This window comes from Babylonia areolata, chromosome 18 (assembly GCF_041734735.1).
Source record: "Babylonia areolata isolate BAREFJ2019XMU chromosome 18, ASM4173473v1, whole genome shotgun sequence".
In the NCBI taxonomy this organism is placed as follows: Eukaryota; Metazoa; Mollusca; class Gastropoda; order Neogastropoda; family Buccinidae; genus Babylonia; species Babylonia areolata.
In genome coordinates, this window is record NC_134893.1 from 32,672,424 (window position 1) to 32,691,788 (window position 19,365).

A 19,365-nucleotide genomic window follows, 5' to 3' on the forward strand; every position below is an offset into this window, starting at 1 on the left:
TTACCAAGTGTAACACTGCATCAACGTTATCTATGGTTTCTCAGTTATCACACAAAGCAAACAAAACCTCATTCAACAATTTCAGTACTTTCAACATTTCGACATAATGTTCTTTAGCGAATTAAAAAACTTCAAAACAATGTTGCCCGTCTGACCCTCAGAGTCCCACGTAATGATCACATTTCTTCTCACCTCAGCACTCTACACTGGCTCCCCACTGAAGTGAGAATTAAATACAAAGTTGCATGTCTCTGCTATTCTGCTTTCCACTCCGCAGGACCTACTTATCTTTCTGACCTTATCAGTGTTTACACTCCCGCAAGAAATCTCTGCTCTTCCTCTATTACCGTTTGAAACTTACTCATGTCAATACAAGAACCTATGGTGCACGTTCTTTCTTCTGTGCAGTCCTTCCCTGATTTTTAGCTCAATGAACATTCTGTTCACTAACGGTAAGTCAAGACACTTCAGAAGCCATAGTTTTAGTTGAATTACACAATGTTCTTCATGTGACTGGAAATCATCCAGTAAGGCTTGTAGACAGTGAAGAATAAAACACGTCCTCCACAGGCTAGAGAAGTGAAAGGAAGATAAAGCAGAAATCGGCTGATATGAGGAACAAAGGACTCGCTTGTTAGGAATGATCAGGGGCAAGGGGCAAAGGAACTAATGGTAAGTCAAGACACTTCAGAAGCCATAGTTTTAATTGAATTACACAATGTTCTTCATCTGACTGGAAATCATCCAGTAAGGCTTGTAGACAGTGAAGAATAAAACACGTCCTCCACAGGCTAGAGGAGTGAAGGGAGGATAAAGCAGAAATCACTTGATATGAAAAACAAAGGAACTCACTTGTTGGGAATGATTGGAGGCACAGTGCCAGAGCGAAACTTGAAGCGGATGAGGTGGACTGGACCAGGCCGGCACTGTCACACATATGCTGTCATAGACTGAGCTGCTCACTTTGATCAATACCATTAGATACACACATACACACATACACATATATAAATGTATAGTTAGACAGATAGATATATAAATTACTCTCTCTCTCACACACACATGTACATATATATAGAGATATATAAATAGATAGATAGATACAAAGATATACAGATACATATATACATATATTACTCTCCCTCACACACACACACATACATACGAAAGCACAAATTCTCTCTTGCACAACCACATGCATGCACACACATACGCACAAGACACGCACACACACACACACACACAAACACATACACACACACAGACATGCACACACACTCTCGCATTTGCAGCCACACATTCTCTCTTGCACACTCATAAGCATGCACGCACAAACACACTCTCATGCGAACGTTCACATAAACATACACAGAACACTACCAGAGAGTGTTAAAGAATACACACTATCAGACAGTGTGTTAAAGAATACTATCAGACAATGTGTGGCAGAGTACATTCAGACAGTGAGTGACAGAATACAGACTATATCACAGATCTCTGGCTCCACTGCAGCTTCCAGAACACCCTCGGGGAACCACACAGCGTTGCGACAGGTTGGGTAGTTGGTGCATCCAATGTAAAACCTGGGGCAAACAAAACACACACACACACAAAAACCCACTTCAGTGAGATGTAAACCTATTTTCATATTTTGTCGTTTGGCAAAAATAATGCTGATTGTGGGTGCAGAGCTTCAAGACTGGTGGAGGACTACATGACGCCTGTGAGCTCAAAGTGAAGGGGTAGAAAATAAAGGTCTGGGACCGGTCAAACTGCATACACTTAGCGGGAACAAAAATGCAATCTGATCAGCTCTGCACAGAAAAGCAACCTACAGCGCTGTTGTAGCTTCGAGATGTGACTCAGTTTTTCATATTGATACTGACAACAACATGGATGCTTATACAGTGCCTATCTTCAGTCAGAGACCAAGCTCTGAGTGCTTTTCAACAGGCTGCCAATGTGGGCAGAGCCAAATGAGAGCTGCCTTTAGGCGCTCATCATTCGTTTCCTGTGTCATTCAGTCAGGCTTCAGTCATGCCCACACACACACACACATATGCATATTAGAGCGGACTTTACCACAGAATATTGCCAGGAACAACTCTCTTGTTGCTGTGGGTTCTTTTATGTGCCCTAAGTGCATGCTACACACTGGACCTCTGTTCATCATCTCATTGAAGTGACTAGTAGTGTCCACACCACCACTCAAGGTCTAGCGGAGGGGGAAAAAATTCTGCCAAGTATGTAATTTGATCCTATATGCTTCTTTCACATCCAGGTGAAAAGCACTGCCTTGTACACCTTTTTGAAAAACAAGTAACGTTTTTATGCGAAGTTACTAAAAATTAAATACTTGCATTTTATAGGATAGAAATGTGGGTGCTGGAGTGTTGGTTTAGTGGTAGCATGTCCGATAGAAAGCAAGAGAATCTGAGTGCACCGGTTCGAATCCCCCAGTCACCAGTATTTTCTCCCCCTCCACTAGACCTTGAGTGGTGGTCTGGGCACCAGTCATTCGGATGAGACAATACACTGCGGTCCCATGTGCAGCATGCACTTAGCACATGTAACAGAACCCACGGCAACAAATGGGTTGTCCCTGGCAAAATTCTGTAGAAAAATCCACTTTCGCAGGAAAACAAATAAAATTGCAGGCAGAAAAAAAAAACACTAAAAAAGGGTGGTGCTCTCCCTGGGAAGAGCAGCCATGCAGCCGGAATTCACAAAGAGAAATCCTTTGTGACAGAAGAGTAATATAATGCAACAAGCATGCTATCCAAGAACTTTATTTTATTTCTTTTCCTTTTACTCATTGAGAATACTTGAATATTCTTCCTGTTCTTCTCCCATTACACACACACACACACACCACACACACACAAGCAAGCTCGCACACACAAAATTCGGTAACAAAACGAAAATATTCAATAGCATGAGCGCCACTCACCCTCTGCCATCTTTTTTGGTCCGCAGCGCCATGTTGAAGCCACAGCTGGGACAGGGCATCACTACGCTCACAGTCTGAACTGTAAGCATAACACATAAACAGGTCAGCGTAATGTCCCCAGGTCATTCTTTCATTCTGAAACTTTCAGTTGTGATATCAACTCATTCCACTCCAGGTATGAGTTAACTCGTACCATAATTACTTCCCCTGTGGTCCCAGTACGAGTATTCCCGTACCAACACACTATTCTAATTTCATTCATTCTTGCTTAGCACAGTTCGCATTCTAAACTGAACCGTTAACGGATTTCCGGAAGCATGAAAATGAAGATTTGGTTGACTGATTGAATCAACAATTCTCCATCGATTTTCACAGTTTTAGTGAACCACACGGTTTTTATCTGCAGTGGTATCATATAGTGCTGGTCCAGGGGAGTTGTAGCAGGCATGTGGTTGTGGAGTAGAATGAGTTAATACCAATGGTACTCATGTACTATCAAGGATTTTTTTTCCCCAAAAAGGAAATTTTCTTAGGCGGGTAGTAGTTTGCACAGGACAGGAATCAGACCCCTGCCGGAGTCTGCACTAGTGGGTCACGGTTAAGTATATGTAATTAAAATAACATTTATTCTAACATAGTTACCATGACCCACTGTTGCAGACTCCGACAGGGGTCTGATTTCTGTCCTGTGCAAACTACTACCACTCTCATGCAGAGAAATGAACAGAAGCCGTGACTAGTGACCTACCTTAGTATATTATCTCCCTTATGCATGCCTTTGCAGTACCCTCTTTGTACATATGATTTACAGGCCATGACCCTTTTGAAGACTGAACTGTGCTACCAAATAAATTTGGTTGTGTACACATAAATACACAATTGCCAGTGTATGACCCCAAAGCCCAGGTGAACTGTTGGTAAGTCACACTTGTCTGGCAATTAGCACTGCTACAAAAATTATGGACAGAGGTTGTTTGCTTTATACCTGTGTTACTGTGCATATGAACACTACACATCTTGAGTCAGTGACAGTCTCCTGATGGTTTAATGTTTGTTAGTCCTCAGAGCCCCAACATTTTCAATGATGACAGACAGTGTGCAAATGCATTACCATTTTGCTTGGACTCTGAGTAATACAACACAGTTTGTTGGGTTTTTTTTTAGCTGGTATACATGTGTCTATACACACACATAGTGACATACACACATTGTTACACACACATGCAACACATTCTTCATTTGAACTGACTAGTGGCCTACAGCTCAAATTATATGCTGCATCTGCAGAGTTAAACATGGACAGCAAGAACACACTGACTCAGCAGATTATTTCAATCAATACATCACTTTTCATCAGCGAACAATACAAATTGAGGTAGATTCTGCATTGGTGTTCATCATGTCAATAAGACAGTGACAAAACAGACATGGAAAGAAGTGAGGTGTTTGATGAGATGAAGCAAAAGGAAGGACAAACAACTTACCAGGGTCAGCAGTGTAGGGCTGAGCATCGCCCAGGTACTGAGACAGAGCCTCATCCAGCTTCACCGCCTGAAACAGTTTCAGTTTCAGTCTCTCAAGGAGGCGTCACTGTTTGTACTACACCACACCTCATGTGGAGTGATGGCCTAGAGGTAACGCATCCGCCTAGGAAGCGAGAAAATCTGAGCGCGCTGGTTTGAATCACGGCTCGGCCGCCGATATTTTCTCCCCCTCCACTAGACCTTGAGTGGTGGTCTGAACGCTAGTCATTCGGATGAGACAATAAACCGAGGACCCGTGTGCAGCATACACTTAGCACACATAAAAGAACCCACGGCAACAAGAGGGTTGTTCCTGGCAAAATTCTATAGAAAAATCCACTTCGATAGGGAAAACAAATGAAACTGCACGCAGGAAAATTTTTTTTTTAAATGGGTGGCGCTGTATTATAGCGACGCGCTCTCCCTGGGGAAAGCAGCCCGAATTTCACACAGAGAAATCTGCTGTGATAAAAAGAAATACAAATACAAATACATATGCTATGTAGATGCCTCACCATCAGCATAACCCAGCATGCTTAGTCAAGCACTGAGTGTATATATGCATGTATATATTTGTGTACCTATCACTGTATCAGAACTGATTTCTTCTGCAGCATTTTGCCAGAAGACAACACTGATGTTGCCATAGGTTCTTTTTCAGTGCGCCAAGTACGTGCTGCACACAGAACCTCATTTTATCGCCTCATCCACATGACTAAATACTCAGTTTGATTTTCCAGTCAAACTTGGGAGAAAGGGTGAAACTAGGATTCAAAACCAATACCCTAACAGACCCTGTATTGCCAGAGAAGCATCTAAACCATTCTGGCAGCTTCCTCCTGCAAAACAATTTGAGAATAACCAGTTGCTATGGTGAAGTGTTTAGCATCATGGAATGACTGGGAGGACCTGGGTTCAAGCCCTAACAGGGTTCAGCCCAAAGCCAGCTCCTATCCAGGACAGAGTGTGCTGTGGGCTCAAATGGGAAGACTGGGATCACACAATCTACGGTCATCCACTTCATGGATTGTGTCCTTTGGAGTGATGCTCAAATTCCATGACCAACACTGCAGGTGTATGTATCTCTCAGCTGTTTGATGCCAGGATACATTTTGAGAGTACAGCCTTGTCAAGTAGTCCCAAACCTAAATGGACTCTTACAGCAGCATTTTGATCACCCCGATCATCACTGAAATACACAAAATGTCCCAAATTCTAAGGCACAAAAAACAACAACAACAAAGCACCTGCATGGTATCAGTACTGCTGGCTGTCTGGTATGCATGCACAAGCCTTGTGTACAGTCTACTAGGAGCCAGATGCTTTTTTGGCTCATGTGTGTTGAAACACAAAATGAGTCTGTGTAATAAACGTGTGTTTTAGTTCTGCTGTTGTACAGCAGGAATCACATGTGAGCCATGAGGGCTTTGACATGTGCGTGCATGTGTGCATGCGTGTGTGTGTGTGTGTGTGTGTGTGTGCGTGTGTGTGTGTTTTGCTCTGTTTGAGGATGCTACCTCAGTTCAGTTGTAAACACTGCACAGTTCACCCTCCTGAATTGCTCATTTTTATATCACATTAACCTGTAAGTGGTTTGTGTCAACAGACTCGGCCACAACTTGTATCACACTCAGACTCTATTTGTATTGCATTCACTAGTCAGTGTTTCACACACCTGATCCGTGCAGGCCAGACAAATCAAGCCAATCCACAGCAAAAAATAAAACTTGGTAGAACTGTCACACCATCTTCTGTTTGAATCTGTATGATTTCTGTGTATATTCTTTTGTATTTAGATAGTAAGTTATGATAGTGAATCTCACTAACATAAAAGGTTTGAAAAAAATTCACAAAAATGCTGAAAGCCAGATATTCCCACCTGACGACAGGCCTCGATGAAGACTTCTTTGTATTTACGTACTTGTTCTGCCAGAACCACTGAAAAAGATACACATGAAAAATACTATTATTCCTTGGGTGCACAACAAAGAAAAAGAAATTTACCAATGTAACAAACATTTAGATTCTGTGAACACTGGTACTGTTTTTAGCCCTAAAAGCCTATTCTTTTCTTGTTTGCTTATCTGCATTCTGTGTAAAAAGACCACTCTCATTTTATTTGCTTATCTGCATTCAGTGTAAAAAGACCACTCTCATTTTATTTGAAGTTGACTCTCAATAATCATTGCAAATTGCAAATATGTACTCAAGGGCAGTAACTCAGGTGCTTCTTAGGAAAACCTAGAGTTTGGTGTGCTCATTTGGACAAGAGACAATTTCTGCTGGGCAGTTCTTTCACTGCAGCAATAATGCAGGAATCACATTAAAGCAAGCACTTCAGAATAGTTTCTTAACTGGTTAAGAATACTCTTGTTGACCCTTTGACCCTCGAGTTAAAAGCCCTGGCTGTAAACTTTGTGTGCATGTGTCTGTGCGCACATGCATTTGCATGAATTTATGTCCTCCAAAAACTGGACCACTGCAGAAAACCTCGAGTTCAGCAAAACAAGAATGTGAAATCTTTTTCATTATCTGTATCATGCTTATATGTAGCGGATGCCAAATTAGGTATAACTGCACAGCATTTGATTTACACATTGCTTGCTTTCAGGCAAGACAGAAAAAGGAAAATAACAGAAAGGAAGAAGAAAAAAAACAACATCACCATCATCCTAAAAACACAAATAGATGCACAAAGACTGATTTTATCAGTACATACAAAGTGTCAATCAAATATCACCAAAACCACAAGTTAAACTGCAATGACATAAATGCTTATGAAATGTTTATGATTATTTCTATCTGTGGAACTTACCATCTTTATTCTTTCGCCCTTCACAGATCCTGTTGCAAAGCAAAACAACTCTTGTTCATCACAGGCTTACACAGCAACTCAGCATTCATCGATATATCTATCTATCTATTATCTCTCTCTCTCTCTCTCTCTATATATATATATATACCAAATCACATTACTATATACTAAAACACATTACAATTAGCATCATAATAATGTAGTCCACCACTTATATGTACGCACATCATGCTGTAATATTCCAAAAAAAAAACAAAAACAGGTATGTAACATAAACACAAATATTAAATTGTAATACATAACACACTCTGATGCATACACAGTTACACAAACACCTGCACACTTTGTTGCTGTTACACATGTATGTGTACACCCAAGTAACACAAGCACACAGACACAAACAATCAAACAAAAACACAGGCCCGTATGCTCACATGAAAAACAAAGCACACTTGCACATGCAGACACACACACACACACACATATACACCACACACAAACAACGAACACACACAAAAGAAAAGACCTCACGCCTTCAAGTCTGCCTCCAGTTCAGCACGTAAATGGGGCTTGGACATCTCGTAGCCCATCATGTCGTAACCTTCATGCAACAGACAGCAAAAACACAATAATGCTTTCTTCTTTCAAGAGAAAGGACACCGCACAACAAAGTTTTGGAACAGATCTCTACTCTGTGCGTGCATGTCACATGCCTGAGTGTGTATGTGTGCATGCCTGAAATCTGATTGAATGGCACAGGAAATGAATGATGAGTGCCCAGTGGCAGCTCTACCTAGGTAGGCAGCCTGTTGCACAAATGACCCCGTGTTTGTACAGTGCTCAGAGCTTGGTCTCCAACCGACGGTAGGTGCTATATAAGTATCCATACCAATCAATCAATCCATGTGTGCATGCGTTTCAGGACATACACAACAAATCTGATGTGATTCCCTGGGTGTGGCTGTGTTTGATTCAATGAACTGAGGCTGTGCCAGTGAAACAATATGGAATAATGGAAACCAAAATATCAAAGGAGAAAAAATAAAAAGATGAGATTCTGATCAGATAGCTGACGGGCACAACAGCCGAGTGGTTAAAGCATTGGATTTTCAATCTGAGGGTCTTGGGTTTGAATCCCTTTGCACCTGGTGGGATAAGGGTGGAGATTTTTCCAATCTCTGGGTTCCATACAAATGCAGACATGCTGGTGCCTGAACCCCTTTGTGCACAGGTATACAAGCAGAAGATGCAAGTATGCACATTAAAGATCCCCTAATCCATGTCAGAATTCAGTGGGTTATGAAAAAAAAAAAAAAACCACCCAGCAAGCACATCCCCAAAAGGACTGTCTAGATGAAAGCTATATTTCACATGAGTGAACATGGGTGTTAGCAGCCAACAAGTGAAGACAAAGAAAACCAGACGGCTATGCTTACCTTCCACCAGTCCCATGCCCAGCTGCCCTGGAACAAAGCGGTTGTCAGGACGAAGGCCTACATACATGCGACTCTTGATGGTTTCAATGTGCTCAGCATGGGTTGCGTCAGTGCCTACACACACACACACACACACACACACATGCACTCACACACACACACAAACACACATATGAACACACACACACACACACACACACACACAAACACACACACACAAACACACATATGAACACTCACTCACACACACAAACATACAAACAAACCCACACATGCAGACACAGATAACATTCTACATGTGTTATACAACCTCCAACATTTTGGAAAAGAAAACTTTGTTTAGGATTACCCACTTCTGAAATGAAAAAGACATAAAAAGTGTGTAATTTGCAATTAGACATGTGACAAGAAAAAATCATCAAAATAATATTGGAAAATTTCTTAAAACAAAAATATCAATATGTTTTATAGATAAAGAAAAAAATGAAGCTTTATGAATCTTAAACTTATCTATTTGGAAAAATAATGATTTTTGAAACTTCAATCTATACAGTCAGTGCCTCTTCATATTCTCCACCATAGATATGTACCATAATTTTCTTCCAAAGCCAGTATCTTATCATTATCATAATCTTACAATAAAGCCTATCAGGGAATCAAAACACACTAGTCATTTGTCCACTGAGCATTAATACATGAGTGGTAAACCATCCCGCTTAATTTGTTTTCTTCTTTTTTAATGATCATAAATGTTCATCTTTCTTGTGACAGAAATTCCAAAGTTTCTAATCCCAGTAACAACACTGCCTAACATTCAAGCATTAAGGCAAGGCAGAGATATGTGAAAGGATCCAACACCAAAAGAAAAGACTATTTTTTCCACATATTTTTTTGTACAATCTAGGGATCTACTTCAATAGGAAAAAAATGTTTTAAAATCCCTAAAATTTTATCTAACATACTCACCATGACCCACTGGCACAGACTCCAACAGGGGTCAGATTCTTGTCCTGTGCAAACTACCACTTTGCTCAGGCGGAGAAATCTAAAGAAGGTGTGGCCATTTTTTTGTGCTTTTCTTTATGAGAAGACATATGTTGTTGCTTTTGTGGAAAAATATGCAAAGAATAAATACTAATATGTGTTGCAGTGATGAAGGCAAAAAAAAAAAAGAAAAAGAACAATCAGGAAGTTACCCACCAATGCCATGCTTCTCCATCAGAGCAATGAGATCAGCTTCTGTCAGCAGAGGAGGGGGAGAGGTCTCTCCTGTCAGCATCTATCACACACACACACACACACACACACACATGCGCATCCACAGATGCACTCTCACAAGCACCCACACACACACACACACAAACATTACATGTAATATACAAAATATCATTACTCACTTTCCAACACACATGGATAATTACTTGCATGCAAGAACGCACTCTTTCCATGATGACGTTAACAATAATACTGAAACATACATATCGCACACTCCTCTCGTACAATTTAGAGCTCTAAGCCCAACATAAGCAGAGATAACAGTGCAAACAAACATGATGGACACAAACAAAAAAATGAAAACCAAACAAACAAAAAACATGACAACTAAATTATCTCACACACAATATTGGATATGAACAAAAAAATGCTACAGATAAATTATTACACATAATATCGGGCACGAACACATTGAGAAACAGTTTGAGAAACTCAAGATATCCACAAAGAGTCCATTTTTGTTCGTAACTCTATATCTGCACTTATACTTCTTCAGCATTACTGCAGACTACTGCATTTCATAAATCAAAATCCAGAGGAAATTAATCCTTTTGCTTGCAGAAGTCAGTACAGACCTGAAAGTACTGTATGCAGAAATCTAGCATTCACAACAATTCATTAAACGTTATCCACAAAAGACATGGAAATTGTTTAGTAAATGATCCGTTCCAACCCCTGACAATATTCCTGTCAAAATATCTTAAATTATTTTTCAGATATTACCTCAATTGATGTCGGCTCAAAAACATCGCCCATGTGGTAGAGAGGCATTTCCTGCAAAAAAAAGGAGATTAAAACCACTTTTTTTCCCCTGTGGCATTGCATGGATTTTGTTACACTTGTTATACAGCAGGAACGGACACCTGGAGGTGGGACAGATATGTGCCATGAGAGAAAATGCGAGCAAGAATGAGAATGAGAGACAACAGACAGAGACAGAGAGAGACAGAGAGAGAACGTAGAAGGGCATGGGAGAGAAAAAGAGGCAGAAAGAGAGGAAGGAAACCATAATTTCAAGTGATTTTTTTTTTCACTTCAAAGGCCATTTTGAATACTCCTAGTCAAAATTTCTTCTGTTTTCCAAATTGTCTAGCTTTGCGTTTATGTGTATGTGAGTATGTGTGCGAGTGCGCGCGCGAGCATGTGTGTTTGTGTGTGTGTGTGTGTGTGTGTGTGTGTGTGTGTGTGTGTGTGCTTGTGAACATGTGCATGCATGCATGTGTGTGCGCAGGCAGTGTGCCTCGACGTCTCCAAGTCACCTTCTTTGTTTCTTCTACACCATCTTTGGCAAGGATAATTCATATCACACAACACTGAAATGGGTGACAGACCTTGGCATTCCATCGATCATAGGGGTAGACTTCCAGGTAGTTCTTGGCCAGAATCATCAAGCCCTGAGCAGTAAACTGAAAACAAACCAGCCGACACCACCACCATCAACGGCACGACACTGAGAGCTAAAAGAAAATGTAAAATAATAATAATAACAATGATGATAATAATAATAGGAAATTTCCTTCCTAAAATTATGTTTATTCTAACATACTTTACATGACCCATTGGTGCAGACTGCGGCAGGGGTCTGATTCCCTGTCCTGTGCAAACCACGACCCCTGAGAAGGGGTGAAAATGAAAGTACATGCGGCTAATTACCTAATAACAACAAATAAACAAACAAATAAATAAACAAAAATTATAATTGAGTAAATCATAACTTTGCAGCAACTGCTTGCAATAACTCAAAATCTTTTGTGTTACTGAGTTGTTGTTTTTTTCCTTTAATTTTTTTCAATTCAACCTGGTACAAGTGAGCATGTAAGCTACAACTTTTAAAACTGATGCAACTGATCTGCACTGGAGTCAAGACGCTTTTAACAGAAGCCAGAAAGAGTCTGTGACATGGTGGGTGGGGTGGGGGGGGGGGTCGGGGGGGATTAGGGGGGGTGGGGGGGGGGGGATGAGGACCTTGTATGCTTTGAAGACAAAGGAGAAGAGACACTAACAGCTACTTTGAAGACAAAGGAGAAGAGACACTAACAGCTACTCTGAAGACAAAGGAGAAGAGACACTAACAGTTACTTTGAAGACAAAGGAGAACAAGATGAACAGACAGAAAGAGGAGGATTGTGGATGGTGGGTGGTGGAGGCAAGGGGCCACGTCAGGGAGGGGTGTCAGACAAAAAGAAAAACAGACTGGAAGGAGTGACAGAAAAGAGGAAAAAGAAAAATTCAAAGAGATAAAAAAAAAAAGAAAAAAAAGAAGAAAAAAAAAGAGAGACACAACTAGATATAAATACTCACTCTTTCTTCTGCAATATCAATCTCCACCAGAGTCTCATGGCCAAGTGCATCTTGGGAACAGCAAGCCAGGAAATGGCGAACAATGAACTCATACAGACGTTGTTCGTTGCCCTATGATGAAATATCATAAGAAAAGGGGATCAAACAAAAATTTCAACCTTTGCAAGAAAGAAATCTTCCAAAACTTATCCATAAACATAAGAAGAAGGCAAACTGTCAAAGTGGTGGGAAGAGGATTCTCCCCACCTTCACCTCCCACAGACACATACTGACAGACTCACATTCACATAGGGAAATTCATTCAAACATGCGCATGATGTTTATAAAATGCTGACAGACATTCTTGGCAAGTGGTCAAGCGACTGAATGACCATCATAACACAGACAGCCTGTTTGTAGAAACAACTGAATACAGGAACCACACCTGATGAACATGTATCATACAATTTGACACACACAGATGTGCACCCAAACTCTCCCAGTACTCACACCCACACTCAACAACACAGAAAGTGTTTTTAAATCATGCTATATGCTTCAGAACAAATGGGCACAGAAGCTTGAGTGGCACCAAAGTTAAAAAGGAAATCCATGATACTTCTGACAGAAACATACCTGCAAGTTTGCAGCATACTTGATGGGGTGGATGGGAGGATGAGCATTGTCTGTCTTGTTGCCATTTCTGGGGCTTGGTCCATGCTGGAGTATGCCTTGGGCAAACTCTGTTCACAGACAGTACATATCCCTGTCACATGCTCTCAAATCCTTTTTTGTTAGCAGTCATTCTTATCAGCAGACAAGTGATTTCTTGCATATGTTGAATCATAACAGGTTAAAGACTGACATCTAGACCACTACTCAAAGTCCAGTGGAGAGGAGAAGAAAAAAATCCCACTGCATATATGGAACTCTAGTCTGCGGACACTTGTATCCTAGTCGGATGCTTTAACACTAAAACAACACTTCACAAAGTGACTGTGTGTACTGATCTGGGATAAGCAGGTTGGGAGTAATAGATGACAGTTCAGCATAAAAAAAAAACCAAAACGAACTCCACACGAAAAAAAACAAAAAAACACACACACACACAAAAACAAGAATTACAGATGAGAAATATAGTCCTGAGAATTAAAAAAATGCTAGAGCAACAGGATGGGTGAGTCAGTTAGATAGAGAGGTCTACAGAGTGTAGGGGAGGGCGTACATTATTAGAAGTCCTTGCCATAATAACACACATTTTTGACAAGTTAAACTATGAGTCAGTTTTCCAGCATAAGATAATAATACATCATGTTTATATTATTGTGAATCCTGCAATGGTAATGTTGACTGTCAATCTGTTTGACTTATATTAGTGGTATACACCAGTAACTATTTGTGAGCATTACTGGTGTTGCTGACTTCAATGAATGTCAAATGCTTTTTTCTAATTATGTGCTGATTGTGGACTGTGCTGTGTTGATTGAGAAAAAAACAAAGAACTTACTTTGCAAGGGTAAGAAGATAAAAAAAGAGAGAATGGCATTTAGTTTAGACTATGACTCTCAAACTAGATTGCAAGACTGCACTGTGCTGCAGCCTTGTGTGCCAGGTGGCCTTTGGGAACCATCCCAACACCGACTGTCATAAAGTCCTCTTAGCCAAGAGAGTGAAGATGTAACTTGGGTAAGACACTCTACACTATGACTGAACTGTAGGTCAGATAGTCTAACAGCAGCTGCCTCCTCTGTTGTTCTGGTGGTCTTAGTCAGATACAACTGACTATCATACCTCCCCAGTTTGGGTCGCGCGTCTGTTCGGTGACAAGCGCCACCAGGTCCAGCTCTTTGGGGAACATATTGGTCTCTGTGCGGGGGTAGGAGATGTAGCCCTGTGTGTACAGTCGCTCTGCAATCTTCATCGTCTCCTTGGCATTGATCCTCAGCTTGCGTGATGCCAGCTTCTCCAACTCCTGTACACAGTGAACGGAAATAATATCAATAAAAATAATGAATCATTCTTGTACGGCACATAACCATGTGTGATGCAACAAAAAGCGCTGTACACACTCCACTCATGCACTAACATCATACACACTAACAAACAGCCATCAACACACACACACACATAGCTTGTAACATACCTAAAGAAAGTTCTGGCAAAACAAATATGTCTGGAGATTGATTTTAAATTCAGTCACAGCTGGAGTGTTAAGCAGACTGGATGGCAGTTCCAAATTTTAGGGTGCAGTGAAATTAAAGCCATGTTCTCCAAGTGTCTCCTTTTTATGTTTAGGAAATTTCATGAGAAATAAAGTGTTGTTGAGGCAACGGTGACTGAAGGGTGAAGGAACTGAGACAGCAGAGAGAGGGATGGATTAAACATGAAGATAGGTGGCTGAGATAAAAGAAAAAAATGTAAGGCCTCTTTTACTCATGTTGTCTGAAATAAATGAGCGTGAGCATAAGCTGTACATAGTTCTACATGTGTGTGTGTGTATACGTGCATGTGTGCATGCGTATGTGTGTGTTTTATGGCTCCGTAACACAGCCTGCCTGTGGATCACCATTGTACTGGCTCAAGTTCTTTATATTGTGACTGAGGTACTATCACTGAGCTAAAATATACGCGATCTTTCTGCATATGGATGTATGCTTCTGCCGTTTTCCGATTATTTTCTGTCTTCATTTTCTTTTGTTCCGAAATGTATTGTCAGTACAACCCTACTTAACCTGATAAAAAAAAAGTAAATAATTTTTACCAAAGTTGAGAGTGAAAGAAAAGAGAGAGATTCAAGATTCAAGATGGTTTATTCATGTATAGGCCTAGGCCCCTTATGAAGGGGAATGTGAACATTATTTTACAAACAATACATCACGACACTGTGAGCATCAATAAACACAGTCAAACAAAAATATACCAGCATTACAGTTCAATGTGTAGGACAATAAAAGAAAAAAAAAAAACAACAAAACAAACAAACAAAAGAATACATACAGCATTTTCACGAAGTAGCCATTTCTCTGAATTTGAAAGCTTTGTATAGAAATAGTGAAAATTTGCGAACAACTTCAGGGGAAGTAGATGACATCAATAAGTTCAATTTAAACAACGTAGGTTTACTATAATATTTAGGCTGAATAAACTCCTCTCGAATGTTCCTTAAAACTGGACAGCAAAGAACAAAGTGTATCTCATTTTCTTGTGATTCCTTACATAATGGACAGGTCAGATCACTGTCGTTACATGTTCTGTATCTGTAATGATGGACCGCTAATTCTGTAATGCCAAATCTAAATCTTGTTGTCATATATTTTAAATGTCTATCCATATTCAACACTAAGTAAGGTTTCAGATCAGACACACTGCAAAAATTCTTATAGAAACTAAATCTTTCACTATTCTGAATATGATCAGACCACTTCTGCCATCTACAATCAATTAGACGTTGTCGAAACACACCGATAAACGCCTGGATGCTACCAACACCTTGGTTTAACCAAACAAATCCAAATCCATATTCAAACAAACAATGGCGAATCTTGGTTACCCAGTTCACTCTGCCTCTAGTATCTAAATCATATAGCATATCATAAGCTTTGCGGGGTATTCTGTTATGTTCCATATGTAATAATCTCAACCAATAACGTATACACCTGACTGCAGAAACTAGATATAACGGGTATCGATTCGTTTCACCATATACTAAGTCATTTGGCGTTTGCCTATCTACTCCTAAAAATCTCTTTAATGCAAAAGTGTGGACTGATTCACAGTGAACAGCAGCTTTATCTAGACCCCACAATTCAGAGCCATATTGCACAACAGGCTGCACTTGTGTGTCAAATAATTTGATAAACAAATCAAAGGAAACATTATTGAGCATATGCAACTTTTTCATAATACAAATCAATGCATTTTTGGCTCTGCTTGCTAGATCTTTGCATGCCCCAACGAAACTCAAGCGTGTGGAGAAAAATATGCCCAGATATTTGTAAACATTGACAACTGGCATCAAACTACCATCATACACCCATCTTTCTCTGCTGCTCAAATAGCCACCCTTACGAAATACTATGATATTACTTTTCAACATATTAACTTTTAATTGGAGTGAAACTGCTGCATGGTGAAGGTTGTTCAACTGTGTTTGTAACCCTATAACAGTTTCTGAAATCAGAATAACATCATCAGCTAACAAAAGTATGAATAATTCAAAAGAATCAATCGGAAACAAAGCACCATGTCTTCCATTATTAATTACATGGATTGCTAATTCATTAATGAATAAAGAAAACAAAATTGGACTGCAGGCATCTCCCTGTCTAACCCCAGCTGTACAGTTAATGAATTCAGTCAGTTTAGCGCCGCAGCGAACTCTAGATCTTACTACATTATACATGCTTTTTACACATTTGTAAAGTTTACCTCTTATACCATTCCTAAGTAGAACTGGCCACAAAAGATTACGATTAACAGAATCAAATGCCTTTTCGAAATCAATGAAAGCAACATACAACTTACGATTAAACGAAAACTGTTTCTGTACTAATGCAAGCAACGTAAACATGTGGTCTACAGTAGAGTATCCTTTTTTAAAACCGGCTTGGTGGTCACCTGTGATGTCATTTTCATCCACCCATTCTTGCAATCTCTTATTGATAATCATTCCATATAATTTACCACTTATGTCACTTAGGGAAATACCTCTATAGTTATTGGGATTATTTACATCACCTTTCTTATAAATGGGCAAAATTATTGATTCAATCCAGTTAATGGGGTAAATACCCTTTTCAAATAATTTATTGAATAATTTAAGAAAGAAAGGAACTATATGATCAGTGCAATTCTTAAACAGTTCACCAATGATTCCATCAGGGCCAGCTGCTTTACCATTTTTAAGTTTCCTTATTGCCAACAGTACCTCTTCTTTAGATATTGGTCTATTCATGTATTGATCTGTGTCATCATCAAGTATATCATCATCATGTACAGCTTCATTTTCCACATTATCTACATTTGATTGTAACAACTGCTGAAAATGTTTAAACCAAGTATCTATTTCAATGTTATGTCTTGGTTGTTTTCTTTTAAAAGAGAGTTTACTGATATTATTCCAAAATTCCTTTTGACAATCTATAGAAGCTACAAGCTTATCTATTAAAGATCTGTTAAATTCTTTCTTTTTTCTCTTTATCAAATGTTTATACTCTCTTCTCGCAATCAAATAAACATCCACGTCTTCTGTTTTTAATGTCCGTCGACAAACTCTTAACAAAGACCTTACGTTTCTTTTACTCATGGTACACTCTTGATCAAACCAGTCATCACGTGCCTTCTTGTTATTGACACGCACACATTTTTTCATACATTCTGCACTTTCTTTTATACATTCATTAAACAATAACAATGCATCATTTACATCCACATCTATTAAATCTATTGCATTATCAATTTTAGTTCTCATTTCATCATTCCTTAGAGTATCACGAAACAAATCAGCATATTCCTCATTCCATATAATTTTTTCAATGACTATGTCTTGCTCTTGTTCAGTGACATCAAGATTCTTCCCTTTAGGAAAAACAACATGAAGTATAAGTGGTAAATGATCAGAATCAATGCGTTCAGACACAATTAATTCACTTGAATCAAATACAATGGTGAAAAGTTCTTTTGAAAATATAAAATAATCATTGACACTGCTTCCAGCATCAGAAATATATGTATAGCGACCTTCACGGTCGCCCTCACATACACCATTCAAAATATTCAAACCTAAAGCAGTGCACATATTCAGCAGTAATTTTCCATAATTATTTAAGAAACAATCTTCAGAACGCCGAGATGTACTAACAGACCTACTGTCATGCTGCATAATAAAATCATCTTTCACAGACAGATCTTGACAGATGTTTGAAGTCCTACTATTCAAATCACCATTTAATATAACATAAGCATCGTGTGCCAATAAACAATCAGTCAGACAGTCTTCAAGTATACAAATCCCATTATCAATATCAAAATAAGTATAAAAAGGAGAGCTTTCTGGGGGAATATACGAGCAAAAATACAATATATCTTTATCAAGACCAAATAACATCTTATCAATCAGAAATACACAAAAATTAGAATGAGTCACATCAATATTTTTAACAAAATGACAAAATTCATCCTTTATCAAACAAATCACTCCACCTGATCGTCTCCCTTGTTTGGTGAACTTAACAGCTGATTTACAAAATAAAGTGTAGCCAGGAAACATATCTGATCGGCACTCTTCCATGAAAGTCTCAACCAGACAAATAAAATCAAACTTAAAGATAAACGACAAAAAATCAGGATCAATAAGTTTCGAACACAATCCGTTGACATTCCACAGTAAGAAAGAAAAAGGTTTATTTACATTCTGTGTGTCATGTGTGTCAAACGAACACACCGTGCTTGCCTCTTGTCTGCACGTGCAATCAGACGTCAGATTCACAGAGCTGTTCTGGTTCACGGTGCAGGAGAGAGAGAGAGAGAGTGAGAGAGAGAGAGAGAGAGAGAGAGAGACAGAATCAGACAGAGGAACAGGAATGAATTATCAAAATTAACTTACAACTGTATCAAGAGCAACAGGACGCCACTTGTTCTTGTTTTTCGATCGCACATCAACAACTGTCGCAACTGGATTCTGCAAACAAAGATACATACAAATAAATGAACGTAAGTGAGTTACAGCAACAATAACATGAGATATTCACACTGAATTATCATGATTTGTTCCACTCCCTCATCATATTCCACAAGCAAACAAGCGCACATCACCAATCTCTCAGGTAATAAGGTCGCCTTCCAAGTCTACAACAAATTTTGCTTTCCAACCAACGGAATATGCTGAAAGCATCATAATAAGAAGTCATACATAGCATTATAATTTATATGGAGCAGTTTCAGATAAAAACCAGAGTAGAAAAATATATAAAGTAAAGCGAAAATTCTGAAACAACCCATTTACTTTCCCTCTCTAAGTTTCAGTTTCAATTTCAAGGAGGGGTCAAAGCGTGCAGACTACTTCATATATCCCTCTCTTAATAGAGT

At 39.3% G+C, this 19,365-nt stretch overlaps 1 protein-coding gene across 1 annotated transcript in view; it reads right to left on the bottom strand.

Moving 5' to 3' along the window:
* LOC143292676 (DNA topoisomerase 3-alpha-like) overlaps positions 1-19,365 on the bottom strand; it is a 39,881-nt gene that overhangs the window by 7,681 nt on the left and 12,835 nt on the right. Inside the window, exons 10-24 of the mRNA XM_076603180.1 lie at positions 18,884-18,958; positions 14,071-14,251; positions 12,916-13,022; positions 12,301-12,411; positions 11,331-11,405; positions 10,723-10,773; positions 9,925-10,003; positions 8,725-8,838; positions 7,820-7,889; positions 7,289-7,317; positions 6,353-6,411; positions 4,435-4,501; positions 2,951-3,029; positions 1,484-1,583; positions 853-926 (exon numbers count right to left, since the gene is read on the bottom strand). Of these exons, the coding sequence (XP_076459295.1) occupies positions 853-926; positions 1,484-1,583; positions 2,951-3,029; positions 4,435-4,501; positions 6,353-6,411; positions 7,289-7,317; positions 7,820-7,889; positions 8,725-8,838; positions 9,925-10,003; positions 10,723-10,773; positions 11,331-11,405; positions 12,301-12,411; positions 12,916-13,022; positions 14,071-14,251; positions 18,884-18,958 (1,271 nt within the window). The remainder of the gene's footprint in view (positions 1-852; positions 927-1,483; positions 1,584-2,950; positions 3,030-4,434; positions 4,502-6,352; positions 6,412-7,288; positions 7,318-7,819; positions 7,890-8,724; positions 8,839-9,924; positions 10,004-10,722; positions 10,774-11,330; positions 11,406-12,300; positions 12,412-12,915; positions 13,023-14,070; positions 14,252-18,883; positions 18,959-19,365) is intronic.